General features: G+C 41.0%; 2 protein-coding genes and 1 long non-coding RNA gene across 7 annotated transcripts in view; 2 read left to right on the top strand and 1 right to left on the bottom strand.

Moving 5' to 3' along the window:
* Nucleotides 1-13,869, top strand: part of LOC118646396 — a 28,261-nt gene extending 14,392 nt beyond the window's left edge. Inside the window, exon 2 of the long non-coding RNA XR_004963941.1 lies at nucleotides 12,688-13,869. This is a non-coding gene — a long non-coding RNA (uncharacterized LOC118646396). The remainder of the gene's footprint in view (nucleotides 1-12,687) is intronic.
* The window catches only part of LOC105837229 (tuberin), a 210,931-nt gene that overhangs the window by 45,282 nt on the left and 143,161 nt on the right, over nucleotides 1-22,488 (bottom strand). Inside the window, exon 29 of one of the 5 annotated variants that reach the window (XM_012681812.3) lies at nucleotides 12,000-12,271. The exons of the other annotated variants lie outside the window; for them this stretch is intronic. Coding sequence (XP_012537266.2) covers nucleotides 12,062-12,271 — 210 coding nt within the window. The 3' untranslated portion in view covers nucleotides 12,000-12,061. Of the gene's footprint in view, nucleotides 1-11,999; nucleotides 12,272-22,488 lie in introns of those variants that run through there. 5 annotated transcript variants of the gene reach the window in all.
* On the top strand, nucleotides 317-11,764 carry LOC105841100. The gene is made up of 2 exons (XM_036289135.1): nucleotides 317-2,470; nucleotides 2,550-11,764. The coding sequence occupies exon 2, from the start codon at nucleotides 8,282-8,284 to the stop codon at nucleotides 9,332-9,334; it is 1,053 nt and encodes a 350-aa protein (XP_036145028.1). The 5' UTR covers nucleotides 317-2,470; nucleotides 2,550-8,281; the 3' UTR covers nucleotides 9,335-11,764.

A 22,488-nucleotide genomic window follows, 5' to 3' on the forward strand; every position in this document is an offset into this window, starting at 1 on the left:
TGTCAGAATTATCTCATCATCTACTATTTTCGGCGTGCGGAGTAATTATTGCGATTTCCAGAATTTTTAAGCCACTTTTTCAATTAAAATAAAGAAATGGTGAGTGATGGGGCAATTCTGACACCGGATTTGTATTTAATGTATTGTATAAACTCAAAATACATAAAAATATCATAAACTGGTCCGTGATACAGACCAATTTTTTAATTTTGTATGGCTGTGTTATAATTTAAAATATTTTAAAAAATTAAAAACAAAAATTTCTTTTAAGTGTTATAAAATATACCTATATATCCTCTTCAAAAAAACCCCCAAAAACTCAGCACTTCTTTTTGCTCGGAAAATGTACGCTGCTTACACTCGGGGTATTAATCACTCATAGTTCGATTCAGCTAGCTGCCAAAATAAAATTAACGTGCATTTTGGCGTCGGACCGGTACGACGCTATAATCAGATATTTAGACTAAGTTTATATGGCGATGTCAGGCTCATCACCTTTAATGCCCAAAAAGTACAACCCGCCAAACTTCGCCAAAGCATAGGCGGCCGCCACTCACAATGACAGCAAAAGGTTAAATCAACAATTCTGAACACTTCGTACATACTGTTACGTCCAGGTGAATAATTCACGCTGTCCGTCACGACCATATGATGCGTCGCGCCGCGAACCAGGTTGCTATAGCAACCAAGCGCTGGCAGACTCGTGCGTTCTCGCTATCAGGGCCCGGTATATCACGTGCTACGAGTATGCGGTCCGTCCCGTTGGTGCGCATGCGTTAACTACTAATGCTAATTACTAATGAACCGCATTAGTTATCGCAAAACTTCCAAAAGGGGAGTAATCCTTCCCCTTGCCGGCTCCTTTGTTAGGAGGCTCGGCTCTGGCCTACTAATAATAATTGAATAATTTAACTAATTAATTCATTAATAACTTGTCAGAGAAGGGGTAAGCCTATGCTCTCGTGCGTGTCGGTGCATTTGCACTCGCGCGGGACCACTTGGCGCGGGGTAGCAAGGGCCAAGCACTTTTATTTAATTAATAAATAGCGTTAATAGATTTCGAGCACGAGGAGGAGCACGCGATATCTCCGTGGCAGCGAAATCTCCTATCCTCAAAACCGCGATGAAAAACTCAAGTAAGGAATGCGGGCGATAGTTGCGCGCCGCGTAAGCGTAAAATATGAATGCGGACGCTAAACTCCATCTGATAACTATAAAATAAAATACAATAATTAATTAACTAGCAAAATAAATGACAGGCGATAAATGATTTATTGCCTCGTCTTCCACGCTCTTCACCTCCGAACGCCCTTACTTGGGAGTATATAAACCGCGATTTTCGGGCGAAAATCGGGATTTTGCCACTCTGACTGGCGCCGAAAGGCTGTAAGACTTGCTACGTTTCGTTTTCGAACTAAGAATTATTTCAGTTTTTTCAGTTTCGAACTTAGAATATTTCGATTTATCTTGAATTAAAACTTAGAAAATTTTCGTTTATTTCAAGCCTAACTTAGAATATTTCACGAAATTCGAATTTAGAACACTTTTCGGATCTCGAACTTATAAATATTTCGGACATTCGGACTTAGAATAATTTCTGGACATATGAACTTAGAATATTTTTTTGATATTGAACTTAGAAAATTTTCACGATACCGAGAAAGACGCAGAGTGGCAAACTTCCCTATTAACTTATCCTATTAACTAGTTTTTTTTGTTTTATTCTAGAATCAGAACAAGCAATCGTCGCGAGCGTTGTACGTGCACATTCAAACGAACAAAACCGAAACCAACATTTGTGAAGGTGCGAGTTCTCATCATTTAAATAATTTTTTTCTCATTATTAAAGCCGAAGCAGTGATATTTAACTTAAGTTTTTTTTCTTTTCTTCCCTTCTCTCTTTCTTCGCGTCGCGGATCTGCGTGTGGCTAACATAATCGGTGGTGCTTCGATTTTTTAATCTTCCTTCACAGACGGTGTGGTAGGTGAAGCAGAGCGCAGAGCTGCGTTTCCGCAAAGAGCGCGGTAACCCCGCTAAGCGAACGCTCCGCAGCGTTCTCTCGCAGTACACGGGAGGATTGCGTTCTCTGTTTCTCTCTTTCTCTCTCTCTCTCTCTCTCTCTCTCTATTTGTCGTTACTCATCCTGCGGGAGATGAACAAGCCAACGGTGCAGGACGGTGTGCGCTGTGTAACGTTCATCCTTCCCCGTCAACTGCCTCTACAAACCCTATCGGGTTTAGCGTAGCCCCGGGCATCGGCGCACTTTTAAGTATTTCGCCATTACAGACAGCACCGGAACGGATACCATCGGTGCCGCTACAAACCAGGCGCCTCCACCCACGTGTATGGTGGTAAATATACGTCTTCCGCTCCTGCCGATCCGTGCTTTGAGGCAATCCAGCGTCCTCCGATTAAAACGACTATCGCCGCGCGAAGCACCGGCCGACCGCGTCGACAGACGATTAAATCGTAATCTCCTACTTCACACTATTACACTTAGTAATTATCAATTTATTGAGAACTAACAAAATGGCATTCCCCGCGACAGGATGGGAAGGTTACGCCGAGAAGGCCGGAAGGTGCAGCTGAAGAGGCTGCACAAGGAGCTGACCAAGCACGGGAAGTTCGACCCCTGTATTTTTGATCGGGCACTCCCTTCCGCTTTCACTGCACCGCCGCCTCGGCCCTTGCCTTCCCCCTCGCGACCGCTTTAAAGCAACGACACCGATCCACGGCCGTCGAGCAAGACTCAAGGCCACAAGCATCAGAAATCGACGATCGTGGCCATCGCTCCTGCCGGAGACGTGTATCCCGGCTAGGATCACGCTCCTGAACATTTTAGAATAAAAGAAAATTTTCCTTAAACTTCTCTCTCGTTTTCTATTTCTTCTGCCCGCTTGTACGTACTCCCTGTTCCCGCTCGGCAGGGAGTTCAAAAATTATTCAAAAATTTAACAATACTTGATCCTTACCCCGCCGGACGTAATAATACTGATATCAATAAAAAACATTTTTAAATATATCAACGGATTGTAGATCGCCTAACGGTCTGCATCGGATCTTCATGATAAATATAATTTCTTTCTATTAAATTTGTTCGGAATTAAAGGGAATCGCGGAGTTTTTCCAGCTGGCGTCGGAGCCGGAAGGAAAAGATCGCTCTCCTAAAAAAAAAAATAAAAAAAAGTTTTTTTAAATACTTTTTGTCACGAGTTTTTTAATCAGCGTAAGCGACGAAGCGTCGCTTGATTCTTTTATTATTTTATTGATTTTTCATTTGACCGGCATCGACGTCGTGTGATATAATCACGTTTGGTTTTACACGAACTTAGTGATCTTAGGCTGAATCGGTCATTCATTTCTCCTCACGGTAATAATAATCGAGTAGACGTTCCACCTTCCGGACTGAACGAGAGGCCACGCAAAGACGCTCCTCTCTCTCTTACATCCTATTGCTGCATTAAGAATACATGACCCTTCGTACCGTTGAAGCAGCTGTACGGAACACTTGAGGCCTGCAAAGCGCAGGAGACAGAATTTTCGGGTGCCGCCTTTGAAGATCAAGGCGTCATTTCCCCCTTTAAGATTACAAAACAGCAGATATTAAACCAATCATTTTATTACGAACTGCCGCATGCATTCCTTGGCGACAGACGCCATAACCACACGCGCGCAGCGGCGACAGACGCCATTTTTGTTTTACATCCATACAGCTGCAGTTAGTGTTATGAACGCATGCAATCGGCGACAGACGCTATATTACTTTTTTCGATAGTTCGACCGCGTGCAAGCATTCGTCGAACGTGGTCAAATAATTCTTAATTATTTTGAATACGCAACAACCAAGATTTACTTAACGCATTCTATTTATAGAATACGATAAATATTTTCTATATTAACAAAATCATTATTTTCAGTCCTTTTGTATTATTTGCAAAACTATAATTAGTTTTGTGATACCATCCTCCAATTAATTTTTATTTTATAAATAACTTTAAATGTTTTCAATTCAAATCCTAATTTATTCTTTTCGATTTTAGTCTAATTTCCAACTAATAACTTCTTTTTAAAAAGTTACGAATTTATATTGATTATAAAATAAATCATTATTTTATTTACCTGGAATTCCACGTAGTTTTCTTTCGCCTGATCTGCCTTTAATTTTTTATCAGCTATTTTAATAAGAGATTCGAATTAAATACAGTCCATCTCAACAACTTCAACATAAGTTTCTTTCCTTTTAATAATTTCCCAAACATTTTTTGGTTCTTCGAGCCGGATAATGGCGTCATCGAGAGCAGGTTGCGTGGCAGGAATTATTTTCTGCACGTGTTAAAGATCTCATTTCGTAAATTGAGGGGACCGCATGGTCTCCTCCATTAATTAATCAATTAATTACAGCAACAAGGGGCCATTTTTATGGTTCTATTTTTACTCCCACAACAACTGGTAAATCAACGAAAAATTAAAAAAAGCACATCAGCGTAGTAACAAATTCAACGAGCCAAGAGATTATCAAATCGATCAGAATCATGTCGCAACTGTCTTCTCGCATTTCAATTCAATTAAGTCGATTTTTGAGCATCTCAAATATGCTCCAGAATTCGATAGAGATTCTGAAAATGTAATCCGACACCTTATTAATACCAGACTGGACATTCTAGAAGACGATTGGGTAAAATTTCGATCTGAGCTCGGCATGAAGCTCTCTGCCGTAAAAATTCGGAAGGCCTCGAAGAACAGCCATATCTACGGACGAAAACATACGAACGATGCCAGGAATTCTACGTGCAGGCACGTGCAACGCTTCTCGCCCGTCAGGGTGAACTGGATCGGGCATCTTGTACAACGAGATCTACAGGCTCTTACCCTTTTATACCACCAGCGACGACCAATCGACGAGGCTTACTCAGAATCGACATCCCAAAATTTTCTGGAAACTACAATGCATGGCGATCGTATCGTGATCTATTTTTATAAATGGTCGGAAACAACGAAACATTGGATAACGTTGAAAAAATGCACTATCTTAAAACGAGCTTGACAGGAGATGCCGCCAAGCTCGTAAATATTGAAGTAGCCGAGGATTCCTTTGCCATCGCATGGCAAAAGTTGGTCGATCGATATGAGAATAAAAGGCTGTTAATTTCTTCACATCTTGATCGACTCGCCAACTTAAAGCAATTGACATCAAGGTCTGCCCGTGATCTAAATAGCTTGCTGTCGACCGTCTCTGAGACGATGGATGCGCTCAAGGATGCACTGATACCTGGGACGCACTATTAGTGCATCAACTCAGTCGCTTATTAAACGCCGATACCCAAAAGCTGTGGGAGGGGAAAAATCCAACTTCCTCTTATTCCACTTTTAAAGAATTCGAAGATTTATTGATTGGTCGGACGCGAACGTCGGAAAGTCTCGAATCAGAAACAAAGGGCAACTCCAATGGAAAAGGTCGACCACATCGTTCATCCGGCAAGCCAGACAACAAAATCACGCAGTTTGATAGTCACTACGTCTCGGACACCGGGAAGCTTGTCGTGTCAAGCTTGCAAGAAAGATCACTATCTTCACACCTGCCCACAATTCAAGGCGATGACTGCTCAGCGACGGCGACAACTCATCACGGAAAAGCGACTTTGTTTCAACTGCTTCGGCAATCATGCTGTGGCCCGCTGTTCGAATACTCGACGGTGTCTCAAGTGTAGCCAAAAACACCACTCTTTAATTCATGATAGCCTCCGACCTGCTTCAGAAACCGCTACATCCACGGATGCCAAAAAATCAAAACCGGAGAACTCTCAGAAAAAGGACGATAAACATCAATCCAAGCCCACAGATCAATGACTAGAAGCGACTCTCGCTCATCACGTCAAAATCTCTACCTCGGAAAGACCACTCACATTACTCGCTACGTGCCAAATATTAATACCCACTTCTGACGGAGATTTCAGGGTTGCTCGGATGCTCCTCGATTCCGGTTCTGAATTATCTTTCATCACGAAAGAATTAGTCGCTTCGCTAAAATTACCACGCACCAAAGCTTCCATTCCGCTACTCGGCATTGGCGGAACGCATTCAGGACGCATGCGAGAACGTGTTATAGTACCGTTGTGCTCGGAATACGACCCTTCTGTTACGTATGATTTACAAGCATACATCCTTCCACGAGTGACATTTGAGCTACCTACATTCACGATTTCAACTGACTCCTGGGAGCACCATCAGGGATTGCAGCCGATCCAGATTTCGAACGCCCTAAACCGATTCAAATCATTTTAGGAGCAGACGCTTACGGCTACATTATAAAACGTAAGTTAATTCAGAGTGATCCTTCCTCACCTATCACGCGGTCAACCATTTTTGGCTGGATAGTATCTGGGCCTATAAATGTTGAGAGTTATCGACGCGGTCGGAAATTATCACTGCTCCATCGATCACCATCTACATCAGCTGTTAACTAAATTTTGGGAGCTTGAAGAGCTTCCACACACTAAAGCCACTACTCTCAGCCCAGAAGAAGCCAAGTGCGAAAAGCATTTTTGCGCTACTCATCTACGAGAAGAGAGCGGTCGATACGTTGTACGACTGCCCTTGAAAATGTCTCCTACCGAACTTGGAAACTCATCTTCCACAGCCTTTAATTGCCTAACGAGACTCCGCCGACGCTTCGAGAAAGATCTTCTATTTCGTCAAATGTATACTGACTTCATGCATGAATATCTAACGCTCGAACATATGGAGCCCGTACCGAACGCAGATATCAACCGTCAACCAGCGTATTATTTACTACATCACGGAGTCTATCGTGAGAGCAGCCTAACAACCAAGTTACGTGTAGTCTTCAATGGCTCCAGTCGTACAGACAATGGAATCGCGGTGAATGACATCCTTTATTCTGGAGCTAAACTACAAACCGACATCTTTGACGTACTGCTCTGGTTTCGTCAACATCGTATCGTATTTTCAACGGACATCGTCAAAATGTACCGTCAAATCAAAATACATAAGGATGACAGAGATCTTCAAAGGATTTATTGGTACGACAAAGTTATAAAGCCTCAGCCGTTTCGTTTGACAACGATCACGTACAGTCTCAATTGCGCGCCCTATCTAGCCCTCTGAGTCCTCGAGCAGCTCGTCAAAGACGAAGGACATAGATTTCCCTTGGCAGTATCATCTCTAAGTAAAGGGCGCTATGTTGACATCATCGGGGGAGCCGACACACTTGAAGAAACGACGGAAATTATACATCAGCTGACACATCTCTGCACGGGGGGCGGGTTCCCTTTACAAAAATGGAGCAGCAACTCAAAGAAAATCCTGCAACGTCTCTTAATTTCTCCAAACGAAAATGCGCCAGTCGTTCAAATTGAATCGCCTGAAGTTAAGATATTGGGTCTCTGTTGGCATTCTAAAAGAGACGATCTTCAATTTACTTCGTGGCCTTCACCAAACCGTATTGTTACCAAACGGACAATCCTTTCGGAAATTGCTCAACTTTACGACCCACTAGGATTGAAATCACCGATCGTAATACGAGCAAAAATACTTCTCCAAGAACTCTGGGTTGCCAAAATCGGGTGAGACAAATCTCTACCACTGGAACTCGAAAATCGATGGAACAGCTTTCGCCAAGATCTACCGTTATTAAGCCAATTAAAGATCCCACGCTAGCTACATCTCTCCTCAAAGGCGAGCGTCATCGAACTTCACGGTTTCTCTGACGCCTCGCAACTTGCTATGGCTGTGGTTATCTATCTTAAAGTCATCACCGATGCGGGAGAAGCATCAATATCTCTGATATGCGCTAAAACAAAAGTGGCGCCGTTAAAACGCATAACAATACCTCGACTTGAATTAACAGCCGCCGTCATGTTGACATGTCTTCTTAGCAAGATTCAACGAACATTAGAACTAAATGAATGCTCGACATATCTATGGACAGCTGTGGCACTTACCTGGATCACTACCCACCCGTCTCAATGGAAAGAATTTGTTCGAAATCACACCACCATCATCCAAGAAGCTGCGCCGACAGCGACGTGGAATTTTGTTCCTGGCAAGAATAACCCAGCTGATTGCGCGTCAAGAGGTTTAAACAGCGCTCAGCTAAGAGAGCATCCCCTGTGGTGATCAGGGCCCGCGTGGTTGCGCCAGAATCAACATAATTGGCCGAAAAACAACGCACCGGTCGCGCCTAACGTCGATCAAAAAGAAAAACCGCGACACGTGTTGATAACCAGAAAAGTTGTACCATCTACCTACTGGGATTTACTGATGCGTTATTCTTCCCTAAAGAAACTACTCCGAATAACCGTACTATGTCAACGAGCAGTTGCGCGATTCTGTACAAGACATTCTCCCTCGCTGGACAGCCCGCTAACTCCTGAATTGAGACAAAGCCGTCAATTTTGGATCCACCAAGTTCAACGAGTGTACTTTCACGAAGACATTGCAATATTATTAGCAAAAAGACTTCTTTCCAAAACAAATCCATTAATACGTTTAACACCATTCTTGGATAGCGACGGTCTTCTTAGAGTGGGCGGCCGACTCGATCACTCACAATTGGATCCCGAAACAAAGCATCCATACATTCTACCCAAACAGTCACCTTTAACCTCTTTAATTATAGCAGACTCTCATGCCCAGACGTTGCACGGAGGAACGCAAATCATTCTGGCACATATTCGCCAGACTTATTGGATCCTAGGAGGCCGAGCACCGGTGAAATCATATATACTACGATGTGTTTGTTGTGCTCGTCACCGGAAGCAACGAGCCCAACAGCTAATGGGGCAGTTACTGGCTGCAAGAGTGACCCCGGCTCAATCTTTTTTGAACACCGGCGTTGATTACGCCGGCCCAATCACGATCAAGACCTGGCGCAGAAGAGCTGCCAAGACCTACAAAGGATATCTGGCTATTTTCGTCGGCCTTGCTACGTCAGGTGTGCACCTGGAGGTCGTAACGGAGTATAGTACCGAAGCCTTCATGGCCGCCTACGAAAGATTCTGTAGTCAACGCGGAATCTGTGCCACATTACATAGCGATTGCGGAACAAACTTCGTCGGAGCTGACGCTGAGCTTCGAAAGTTGTTTAATACCGCTTCACGCAAACTAAAGAAATTAGCTAGTTTTCTAGCCAACTGTGACCGGGGGTATGGCTTCCGAATGGAAGTTCATACCCCCGGCAGCTCCTCATTTTGGCGGCATTTGGGAAGCGGCGAGCAAATCGACAAAATTTCATCTTCGCCGAATAATTGGAGACTCCACATTGACTTATGCGGAACTTTCCATTTTCATCACTCAGATCGAGGCGGTGCTTAATTACAGGCCTATTTGCCCAATGTCTGATGACAGTGAAGACTTCTCCTTCCTCACTCCCGGACACTTCTTAATCGGAGAAGCTATTTACTCTATCCAGAGCCAAGCCTTGCAAGAGAATCAACATCACGCTTGTCTCGTTGGCAGTTAATCCGCCAAAAGACTGAATTGTTTTGGAAGCGTTGGACGACCGAGTGCCTACAATGTTTTCAATCAATCTCCAAGTGGCATCATCCCTCGAACAAGTTGAAAGAAGGTTCTATGGTGCTCCTTTCGGATGAACAGTATCCGCCGATCAAATGGCCGTTAACGCGCATTATAAAGTTACACCCGGATCAAGACGGGCTTACCCGTGTAGTAACCGTAAAAACTCCTACCGCGACGTTCAAAAGACCAATCACGAAAATTTGTATCTTACTTGTCGAACGCAAAGGACAAAAATTCAGTAACGATGTTCCCGAAGGCGGGCGGGAAAATGTTCGGAATTAAAGGGAATCGCGGATCGCGGAGTTTTTCCAGCTGGCGACGGGGCCGGGAGAGGGAGATCGCTCCCCTAAAAATAAAAAAAAAGATGTTTTTTAAATACTTTTTGTCACGAGTTCTTTAATCAGCGTAACCGACGAAGCGTCGCTTGATTCTTTTATTATTTTATTAATTTTTCATCTGACCGGCAAAGAGTCGACGTCGTGTAATATAATCACGTTTGGTTTTACATGAACTTAGTAAGCTTAGATTTAATCGGTCATTCATTTCTCCTCACGGTAATTTCTCAACCTACTGTTGCGGATAATCAAGTGGACGTTCCACCTTCCGGACTGAACGAGAGGCCACGCGAAGACGCTCCTCTCTCTCTTACATCCTATCGCTGCATTAAAAATACACGACCCTTCGTACCGTTGAAGCAGCCGTACGGAACACTTGAGGCCTGCGAAGCGCAGGAGACAGAATTTTCGGGTGCCGCCTTTGAAGATCAAGGCGACATTTCCCCCTTTAAGATTACAAAACAACAGGTATTAAACCAATCATTTTATTACGAACTGTCGCATGCATTCCTTGGCAACAGACGCCATTTTCGTTTTACATCCATACAGCTGCAGTTAGCGTTATGAACGCATGCAATCGGCGACAGACGCTATATTACTTTTTTCGACAGTTCGACCGCGTGCAAGCATTCGTCGAACGTGGTCGAATAACTCTTAATTATTTTGAATACGCAACAATCAAGATTTACTTAACGCATTCTATTTATAGAATACGATAAATATTTTCTATATTAACAAAATCATTATTTTCAGTCCTTTTGTATTACTTGCAAAACTATAATTAATTTTGTGATACCATCCTCCAATTAATTTTTACTTTATAAATAACTTTAAATGTTTTCAATTCAAATCCTAATTTATTCTTTTCGATTTTAGTCTAATTTCCATCTAATAACTTCTTTTTAAAAAGTTACGAATTTATATTATAAAATAAATCATTATTTTATTTACCTGGAATTCCACGTAGTTTTCTTTCGCCTGATCTGCCTTTAATTTTTTATCAGCTATCTTAATAAGAGATTCGAATTAAATACAGTCCATCTCAACGACTTCAACATAAGTTTCTTTCCTTTTAATAATTTCCCAAACAAAATTAAGTTAAATTTTTTTAGCTTTATTTAAACTGCACGCCGACAGGTTTCATCAAATTTGCAACATAGTTAGCAAATTAAATTTCGATGCTCAAGAGCATCTTAAAATCCGCCCTTCCTAAAAAATTGTAAATTAATTTATTGTGAAAAATAATATCTCAGCCGGGGGGATCTACAATCCATTGATATGTTTAAACATATACAGGTCGGACGAATTAATGTACTAGAAACATTTTTCTTTCATAAATAGATAAGTATACCTTGTAAGTCTTCCGTTTTTTACCCCAATCTTTTACTAAAATTCATCACCTTGAAACGGATACAATTGAACTATTTTTGTCCTTAAAGTATGCCATAGAAAAATATCTTTACTAAATTTTTAGTTTAAAATATCAAAAATGGTAAAAGTTATGAATTTTTTAAATAACAAGTTATTTTTTCGGTTTTGTTTCTCAAATTTGTTTCTTCATATTTGACATCAAATTTTATAAAAAAAATCAATTGTATCTTAAAAAAGGATATTCAAAAATTATCCAGTAATTTTTTCAAGTTAAAACCATCAATACCTTTATTACATTTAAATGATTGGGGTCTAAAGGATCTCATTATGAACATTATAAATTTCACATGAGATTTTCACGTGAAATATACTCATACGTTAAGGGTTAATATAATCCTTTACATTCTAATATTTTTTTTTAATGTTGCATACGAGTTAAACCTTTTGTGATTACACCTTCAAAAAGTTTCGGAGCTGGTCACTCTGGAATATAATAAACCCCAGTAAACGTTTTTACTTGCCGTATTACCAGTTTTTATTATGACAAAAAAAAATACTGAATAAACTTGAAATATTTTCCTAAAATACTGTTTAATAGCGAGTGTGAAAATTTGATTTTAACATAAAAAAACATTCATCTAATTTTCAAATAATGATTCAGATACAGAGTGTCAAACTTTTGGGGTCTACTGGATCTCAGGTGACCATAAAAAGTTAATATTTCCATTCAACAATAATAATTTGATCAGACTCAATTTTCATTCATCATTGTTTTTATCGTGCATTATTATTTTATTATATATAATACACGCAAAAATTATGTTGTGTATTCCGTAAAGTCGTCCATATAAACTCGCTTATTAGTTCTCGGTGATAATTCATCTGTAGAAGTTTCCGGGTTATTATTAATGTATTCTTGCAATACTCTGTTTCTTAATCGCTTGATGTGACGTAAACGTTCCAACCAATTGGAAGCGTATGGGTTGTGACTGTTTTGTTCCAAAGATGAACAAACCATTGAGGCCAACTATAAATAACATTCTATTATATCGTATTATGTTTAATCCTTCTAATAAAAATTTGTATACAAGGTTAAGTAATATTTTCTTAAATTCAATATTAAACAGTTAAATTAAATTTAAAATTTAAATAAAGTTACATTAAGTTAATGACTTATAAAATTAATTTAATTATGTTAAAAATTGCGTGAAAAAATTTATCTAAAGTTGTGTTAAGATTAATTCAAGTTCAATTTGAAAAGTTTATTTATAATAAATTAGAATGTTGTAATTTTTTATAATTCTAAATAACAGATTTAAATAATAGATTATTGTAAATATAAGAGAAAAGTTATAATATAAAATAAATCATCAAATTTAATATTTTATTTGTAAAAAAAAAAGAAAATTACTTTTCATATAAAAATGTATTTTTTTTACTTAGATAAATTTTGGACTTGGTTAGATGGTGTGAGAGTAAATGGTCGTGTGGCGACAGGACGACAATTCACCTGCAGAACGGTTACGCTAGGAAAGAGTGGAAAAGGCAAATGGATGGAGACTTTGGGTAACGAAGTAACAAAGAATTTTTGGAAAGTTTCCGAAACAATAACAAAAAAGACGCAGAAGGATAAAAGAATTAGACTACAATTCCGGTAGGTTAATGGCTGTACATTATAGAAAAGGAAAGCAAGGTTCTATGAAGAGGCAAACAAAATGCAGGAGAGATAAGTAAATTGAAAAGAGAAAATTAAAGGGTTTTCTGGTCCGAAAACAAAAAAAGCATGGATTAGAGGTGCAATAAAAAGAAAAGACAACGGCCTAGGATAGTGGCTGTATACATTAGAGAAAAGGAAAATTAAATGCTACGAAGAGGCAAAAAAAGGGTAGAAGAGAGGAGTAAATTGAGAAGAGTAATTTAAAGGGCTTTCTGGACCGAAAACAAGAAAAGGTTAGGTCAGAGATGCAGGAGAGAGATAAGACAAGAGGAAATATTAAGGTAAAGTATTAAAAGGAACGAAGCGAAGGATATAGTTTTATTGGTGATCCATATAGTACAGACTGCGTGAAAAAAGTAAAGAAAAAAGGATTGCGGTCTGCTTTGGGTTATGGATCAGGACTTGAATGCAGTTTATAATGGTATAAGAAAAGAAAATTCAGGATGTACACGAAAAGAATGTAAGATATAGAAAAAAGATTCGAGGACACAAGGGTGACAGGAAAGATAGAAAAAGGAGTAATATAAAGAAGGAAGAGAAAAATAACAAATACGACGAATTTAGTATGACGAAGAGAATAAGACTGTGAAGGGGCTGTGTGATGGGTTCACTGTCTTTCAAAGAGTAGATACCCAGGTAGCAAACACAAGTCAAATTTTGGTCATTTCCTAACTATTATTGATGTCACTAATTGACGTCCTAATTACGTTAAAATTATGGTCTAATGTCACAGACTGTTGACGTCACAATAAAGACGACATTTTAACATCATTTTTATGACTATCCCAGGTAAAAGTCGCCGTTATTTTGACGTTTTAGAAAATATTTCGGGTACGTGTCCTATAAATGCAGCACTTGCATTGTGAAAATATTGAAATAACATAATTATAATGTAAGAAAAAAATAAATTTACGTTGTTTCTCAACAAGCATAGTTATCCTCACCACACCATAATCACATCTGGCATTGCCTAACTTCTGCGATCACCCATCCAACTCTGAACCACTGTTGACATTGCTTGACTTCAAAGATCGTACGCAACCTGGCACTTCGCAATGATCCATGCACACTTGATGCTCATGAATACATATTTGTTATAGATCAGTTCAATAGAGGTCAGAAACATGAAACGTATAGTTAAATAATATTCATAAATAAATATAAATCTACAGTTCTTTTACTAATTTTTACATATGCAAAATAACATGTGGAATAACTTATAAAAATATTAATTGTTTAATAAACTGGCCAGTCGGGTCGACGTAAAGAGAATTTATTTTATTTATAAAAATATGTTTTTGTTCGGTTCTTTTGATAAAGTTAAATTATATCCCAGACAGCACACAATATTTATAAAATTCTTATAAAATATTTATAATATTTATTTGAATATTTTATAAATATTTATCCAAATATTTTATAAATATTTTTGTGGTATTAGATTTGACAGATCATAAAAATTTATCATAAATATTATAAAAATATTTATAAAATATTTATAAATATTTACAAAATATTACTTGTACAAATCTTTATTTTTTATTTACCATAAATATTGTATAAAATATTTAGACTATATTTTAATAATATGTTGAATAAAGATTTTTTTCTTCATGTACATATATAAAATATGTATAAAATACTTATACATTTTAAAAAAATAAATATTAAAAAATATTTATAAATATTTATCATAAATTCATAAATATTGTGTGCTGTCTGGAATAATTCTAAATATAGAAGTTGATGGTGATTAATATATAGTTAGATATATGTAGTTAATATAGACTTATAGATATACCGGGAGGTGGCCTGGTCCGAGGAGTGGGGGGTAACGGAGGAGGAGCTTGGCCGAGCTGTCGCTCGGCTCCGGGCCAAAAAGACTGCTCCGGGGCCGGATGGCATCCACGGTCGGGTCTGAGCTGTGGCCCTTTGTGTCCTCGGGGACCGCCTCAGGCGGTTGTTTGACGGCTGCCTGATGGCGGGACGGTTTCCCTCTCTCTGAGAGGTCGGCCGGCTGGTGCTCCTCCCCAAGGAGGAACGCTCCGCGAACTCGCCCTCGGCGTATCGCCCGATATGCCTGTTGGATGAGGCGGGCAAGCTGTTCGAGCGCATTCTGGCTGCCCGCCTCCAGCGGCATTTGGCTGGGGTGAACCCCGACTTGGCGGACGCCCAATTCGGGTTCCGCGGGGGCCGGTCCACGGCGGACGCTGTCCTCGTGGAGAAGGTCGTGTCCCGGGGCCGGGTGGCAATTGCGGTGTCTTTAGACATTAGCAACGCGTTTAACACCCTGCCCTGGATCCGGGAGGCCCTTGAGTGGTTCAGGGTGCCTCCCTACCTGAGGAGGGTGGTCGGGCACTATCTCAGCTGCCGATCCATCCGGTATGTCGGGCGGGACGGTTGTATGATCTCGAGGGGGACCAGTTGCGGGATTCCACAAGGATCGTTGCTGTGAAACCTAGCGTACGACTGGGTTCTGCGGGGCTACATCCCTGGTGGCGCCAAGCTGGTGTGTTACGCCGATGACACGCTGGTAGTCGCCGCCGGGGATGATTGGGACGAGGTCGGCCGGCTGGCGTCCAGATCGGTGGCGCTGGTGGTCGGCTGGATCACGGAGTTGGGGCTGAGGGTGGCCCTTCACAAAACCGAGGCGATCTGATTCGCCGGACCTCGGGTGAGGGGCCCCCCTCGGCCCCACATCACGGTGGGGAATACCCGGGTCGAGGTCGGGACCCGGATGAAATACATGGGTCTCGTTCTCGAAACCCGTTGGGGCTTCCGAGAGCACTTCGGCAGCTTGACCCCCCAACTGAGGGCCGTCACCTTCTCGTTGGGGAGGCTGATGCCCAATCTCGGAGGGCCGGGGAGTGGAGCGCGCCGCCTCTATGCGGGGGTGGTGACGAGCGTGGCGCTCTACGGTGCGCCCGTGTGATCAGTGGAGCTGCGGGCCGATCGGCGCAATGCCCGGGTCGAGCAAACCGCTACGAGTGGCAAGCGGCTCTCCGCCGGGGTGGCGTGACCCCGGCGCCGAGGGCTGTCGAGGCTTGGAACTTCCAGGCCCGGCGGCGATCCCTGGACCTCTGGTCCGAGCAACTCGCTCGGGCGAGGGAGGGGTCTGGGGTTCGTCGGGGCGGTCCGTCCGGTCCTCTCGGACTGGGTGGGTCGGGCTTACGGGGCCCTGACGTTCAGATTGGCGCAGGTGCTCCTCGGGCACGAGTGTTTCGGGGAGTACCTACATCGAATTGGGAGGGAGGTCGACCCCCGGTGTCACCACTGTCGGGCGGTTCACGGGACACGGCGCAGCATACCCTTGAGTAGTGCCCTGCGTGGGCGGGTCAGCGTCGTGTCCTGACCAGTTCAATAGGGAGGGACCTTTCGTTGCCCGCCGTAGTCGTGGCCATGGTGGGCGACGAAGGGTCATGGAGGGCGGTGGCCTCCTTCTGCGAGGATGTTATGAAAGAGACGGCGGAGCGGGATCGGGAGGCTGATAGGGCTGCGAGGAGAGCGGCGTACGGGAGAGTCCCTTTGCTGGCTCCTTCGCCCTCCCCTGGTGGAGCGGCCGGGGTGGGCCGTGGGGGAACACGGTTTACCCCATCTTTTGGCTGCCCCGGAACGGGGGACGGGGGACGAGTGGTTGCGTCTCTCGCCCTTGTACACATATGACGGGGGGGCGGCTGGCTTAAAATCCGGCCGTCCCTCAGGAATGGGCTTCCCCCGCAACTACACTCCCACATTTAGGATGGTTAGAATGCCGCGGGGAGGGGGGCATTCGAGGCGTACGATGAACCGCGGTTGCGTACCTCAGTGATCCCGCGATTCACCGGTTGCCCCGGAGGCAGGCAACCACCGAGGGGTTTAGTGGATATGCCGTCGCGCCTTTGCAATTGCGCGGCGGTGAGTCCAACATAGCCCTCGCCCTTTTCCTCAAGGCAAGGGTATGCATAAGACGCATTCCCTTCGTAAAAAAAAAGTTAATATATAGTTAGATATAGTTAATATAGACTATATTAGATATAGTCTTTGGAAATAGTTTTTTAAATGTTTGTTTATATGTTGTGACGTGACAGCCGCAGGCTGCTGTCCGTCACAAGGGCCTTACCGGCCCTTACGCGTTAACATCACGCGGATCCTGCGTCCTCCCGCTCGGGAACGGACGTAAAAGCGTATTATCTCGTGTTTTTGTGTGTGTGACGTCTCGTGTGTTGTTCGATCATTAATCGTTAAGATTTTTGCGAGCTTTGCATCGCGAGTGCGACGGGAATCGGTGGCCACAGCGATCTATCTTGCAATTTTTGGACGTCTCGTCTCGTCGGAGAAGCTTCCCGGAGGTCGCAGAGTAAGTGGACATCGAGGGAGTAACGGGGACCCTTTTTGAGCGGGAGTCGGCAGGTAATACCGCCCTTATCTTGCCTATAATTTCCATCTTGTGAGAATTTCGATACTGCCGCCGAATCACGCTTTCAGGATCCAGCAAAGGCGCGCAAAGCCGGCATCCCGACGGGGCGACTGCAGACCCGATCCAGCATAAATTCTGGCGGAGATCGCGACAGCTTACAATCAGTGAACGCCCTCATCGAGGAGGAGGTAACGCCCTGGTAGCGGAGGATGCGCCCGGCAAGGAGAGAAGAATCTGCCGCAGAAGAAAGCGCCAAAATTCTCGTGCACGGGGCCCAACAGTATCGACCACCGCGCTTGGATCGATCAGCCAGCGACGGCGTGCACGCCGCGCGTTGCGCGAAAATCGATTTCGGAAAACCGCGGCCAATAAGGGCCCGGCGTATCGGAGGCAAGGTGGGGCGCGTCGCCGAGCGGCCCCCGCAGGATCCAGGATCCCGCACTCGAGACACTGCAGACGTTGTATTGTATCGTGTGTGCGATCCAGATCCCGAGCTGAGATGGCGTGTAAGAGGACGCAGGAGCCGGAAACCTCTCGATCCGGACGAGGCCAAGACGAAGGAACCGGCTTGGTGAGACGAGCGTCGTGAATTGTAAAGCCACCGATTTCGCGATTGGGCGACTCGCGAAAAAGTCACGAGAGTATTACGATCTTGTAGTTATTCGATTAGAGTCACGGATTTATTGGATTATCGTTGCTTCGCCCGATCGCGCCCGCCCGCGTGAGTTCGCTCCGTGCTTCGTTTCGTGTTACAATTACGTTGCGTGTGTGTTCCGATCCGCAGCCGAGTCAATTGTAATTTTGTCCTGTAGTTGTGTCACGAGTTATTAACCGCGCTGTAAATTGTCGCGCATTTCTAATTTATTGTTACTAAAATTTGATTTAATTTGCTGCACTGGCATCGCGACTCTCTATTAATTGCGCTCTCGTGCGATTTCCTCTCATTGTTTTGTACCGCCTCGTTAGCTAGCTCATAAGAATTATCGCGCATATCATTCGCGAGATCTTGTAACGTGTGGAAGAGCACGAGTCCGTCGCGTGTTGCGCGGGCTTGGAGTGACTGTTCATTCCGATCGCCCTTGGTGACACTGTTATCCTATCGGGAGTTTGGCGTCCACTAACGGCGCAGGATAAAGCGTAAACAAGTCGGAGAATTTCCGCGTACGCAAAATAACTCGTTTCAGATCTGTCCCGCGTTTGTCAAATTTAATTCCGAGCGGTCATCCACTTGTGCCACGCACGAATTACCATTGCCGCTCAACGAAGCCTTGTCATTTTATATCACCTGTTGTCAAATATATTTGTTAATCTTACTGTTACATTTACGTGGTTTCAATTCTCTCGCCTTCTCGATTCCATCCGCCCGCGTCACCTCTCCCTCTCCCATTCCCAACCTCTCCCTCTGCCATTTTAGGGCTGAGTAGCTGGCTATCGGAGCCGCTAACGCCCCGGTCGCCTACGAGGCTTATTCTTTTCGCGACTAATTTGAGCGTAATCTCCCGTGTATTGCGAGAAGAGTGGTACGCTTAACGTACCTGGCGCCCAATCAAATATTTTTGTAGAAAACCTTACGAGAAACGGTCGTCCCGACATCCGGGCGGCTAAGAGCCGCGACCAGGGACGGAGGCGAAGTTGGCCGTCGCTCGCGAGCACGGTTACAATCTTTATATGTTAGGTTATGTTTATACAAATTAGTAAAAAATAAACGCATAAAATTCAAATTATTATATTTGCTAACCAAAAAGCAGGATCGAATTAATACGTCATAATAACGTCACGGAATGACGGCGAAAAATAAGACCAAAATATTACGTCATAAAGACGTCATTAAATAACGTCAATATGCCATCATTTAAATGTCATGGTCGCATTTTGGTCATAGGACGTCATTCGTACTAATATGAACAAAATTTGACGTCAAAATGACTTGTCTTTGCTACCTGGGTAATGGAATCGGTTAGGTACACGTGAAGTAGAGGGATAGCAGTTATAAGTAGAGTAGGAGAAGATAGGATTATCAATGTATGTGGGTAATATGATCACCTCTTTTAAAGCATTTTGAAGTATTTAAAAATATGATAAGATAGAATAGCGGTAAAGCGAAAATAAGGGAATGGAAGAGGTAGAGAGTGGTTTAATTATCTTATCGTTATGTCATTGGTATATTAGAATATTGGAAGTGAGTAGCGAGAGAAATGATTAAGTAAGATTATATTGTATTCTATGTATAATTTTCTTTTTGGCTATAGATGCTAAAGAGAAAAAAGGTTTCTTGTATAAGGATTCTTGCGATTATAGAGTAAGATAAGATGAAATACATTAGGTTTATAGGTAAATAGATTTATTTGATAGTAAAAAGCCATGCAACTGGATATTAGGATAAAAGAATAATTAAACGGTTGGAGGGATATATGTAAAAATGTAGAAGGTATAATATATAGGATATAGAATAAGAAACAGGAAAAGGTAAGGTGTTTCGAAAATAGAGTAACTGAATGTAAATAAACAGGTAAATGTCAAGAGAAATAATAATTAATAAATTAGGAGTTTAGGTTAAACCAGTATAAAAGATAAGTTGTGGATGAATGCAAGGTTAAGATTTCTAATGTAAACCAAGTTCCTTCTTGGCATTGTATATGCTTGAAGTAATAAAGATTCATTCATTCACTTAAATAAATTTTAAACTTAAAAAGTTAACAAATAAAAATTAGTGTTTTAAAAATAACTAGTTAAAGTTATAAAAATTAATTCTTTTAAAATTAACTACCAAGGAACCTCGCAAAATCAAAAATTTAAATTTTAATGAAACTTGGCATAAATGTAGAGGGGGTAAATACATAAATTTAGAAATTTTTAGTAGCGGCCCAAAAACGGTTTAAAGAAGTGAAACCACACTTTAAAGATTAAGACATTTTTGCGTTTTCTCGATATTTTTATATTTTGTTTAGTTTACAAAAATATATCTTGTAAACTAAACAAAATATAAAAAAATGTTTTATACAAAAGTTTTACAATAAAAGTACTTCTATCTAACTACAGTAATTTTCAGTTTTTTTCAAAATTTTATTAATGTAGTTAGACAGAGATATTTTTGCTATAAAACTTTTGTATAAAACATTTTTTGATATCTCCAATACTTTTCGAGATATATCGAAAAAAGCAAAAATTTTCTCTATGCATCAAGAGTTTCATCCTTTAGATCGCTTTTAATCAGCACTTGAAAATTTATAAATTCATCTTTTTGTCTAATTACCTGTTTTTTTTTCGTGAATGGAAAAAAATGCATTGTGTATCCCCCATGGTCGATTTATAGGGGTATGTGGGATCCATTAAAAAACTCACCGCTTGGATGAACAAAAATACAAAGAGACGACATACTGTCACCGGGAACAGGTGAGCTAGGACTATTTCGGGGACCTAATTACATGTGTGTTTTATCTAAAGTTAATAAAAAAACATTTTTATTTAATTACGTTAATAAAATTTACAAGAAATGAACTTTTTGGGGGTATTTCCTATATAAAGAAATTTTTGGGGTGACACATGGAAAAATTTTCAGACACTGTCGATTTCTGATAGAAGTGTGATCCATCCTTAAAATGTCCGCGGTGGTGTACTTTCAGCATGCTCAAGAAGGACTTTGGATATATTGTATAATATTCTGGAAAAATTCATTTATCCTTCTTACAATTTATACATAGAGTTTGTCTGTAATGTATAAAAAAACATTTAAATTATTACAAACGTTACTAATAAACATTATAATTATTTAAATAAGAAATTTGTTACTTACGAACAATTCTTATATTTCGTAGTGTCTACAATTATAGTATTCCTAAAAAAAATGATGCATGCAAAAATATTTCATGCACCAGGAGCAACTCATTATAGTAGGTTCACCACATGAAGATTACTGGAAAATATCGTCACGTTTACTATACGTTTATCATACTAATCTAAATTTAATAAACAATACATCACGTATTTATTTTTATGACAGGTGTAATCGCAATTTAAATTACTTATCTTTTATTAAAGAAAGAAATGTAGATTTTCTTATAGTTCAATCACAATCAGTAATTACACACAGCTACACTACTATGCCCACAATTTCTGCAAGCGAGCAATTACAATAACCTTTTTATTTCGTATTAAAAAAATTGCTGATTGTGATTGAATTATAAGAAAGTCTACTTTTCTTGCTTTAATAAAAGATAAGTAATCCAAATTGCGACTACACGTATCATAAAAATGAATACATGATGTATTGTTTATTAAATTTAGATTAGTCACGTATGATAAATGTGACGATATTTTCCAGTAATCTTCATGTGGTGAACCTACTGTAATACGTACGTTGCTCCTGGTGCATAAAATATTTTTGCATGCATTATTTTTTTGAGGAATACCATAATTGTAAACACTTCGAAATATAAAAATTGTTCGTAAGTAACAAATTTCTTATTTAGATAATTATAATGTTTATTAGTAACGATTGTAATAATTTAAATGTTTTTTTATACATTATAGACAAACTCTGTGTATAAGTCGTAAGATAGAAAGACGAAAGAATTTTTCTAGAATATTATACAATATATCCAAAGTCCTTTCCAAGCATGCTGAAAGTACACCACCGCTTACATTTTAGGGATGGAAATCATACTCCTATCAGAAATCGACGGTATTTGAAAATTTTTCCATGTATCACCCAAAAAAATTCTTTATATAGGAAATATCCCCAAAAAGTATATTTCTTGTAAATTTTATTAACGTAATTAAATAAAAATGTTTTTTTTATTAACTTTAGATAAAATACACATGTAATTAGGTCCCCGAAATAGTTCTAGTTGTTCCCGATGACAGTTTATTGTCCCTTTGTATTTTTGTTCATCCAAGCGGTGAGTTTTTCAATAGATCCCACATACCGCCATGGATCGACCATGGGGGATACACAATGCATTTTTTCCCATTCACGGAAAAAAAAAAAGGTAATTAGGTAAAAAGATGAATTTATAAATTTTCAAGTGCCGATCAAAAGCGATCTAAAGGATGAAACTGCTCTTGATGCATAGAGCAAATTTTTGCTCTTTTCGATATATCTCGAAAAGTATTGGAGATATCAAAAAATGTT

Source organism: Monomorium pharaonis, chromosome 1, assembly GCF_013373865.1.
Source record: "Monomorium pharaonis isolate MP-MQ-018 chromosome 1, ASM1337386v2, whole genome shotgun sequence".
Classification (NCBI taxonomy): domain Eukaryota; kingdom Metazoa; phylum Arthropoda; class Insecta; order Hymenoptera; family Formicidae; genus Monomorium; species Monomorium pharaonis.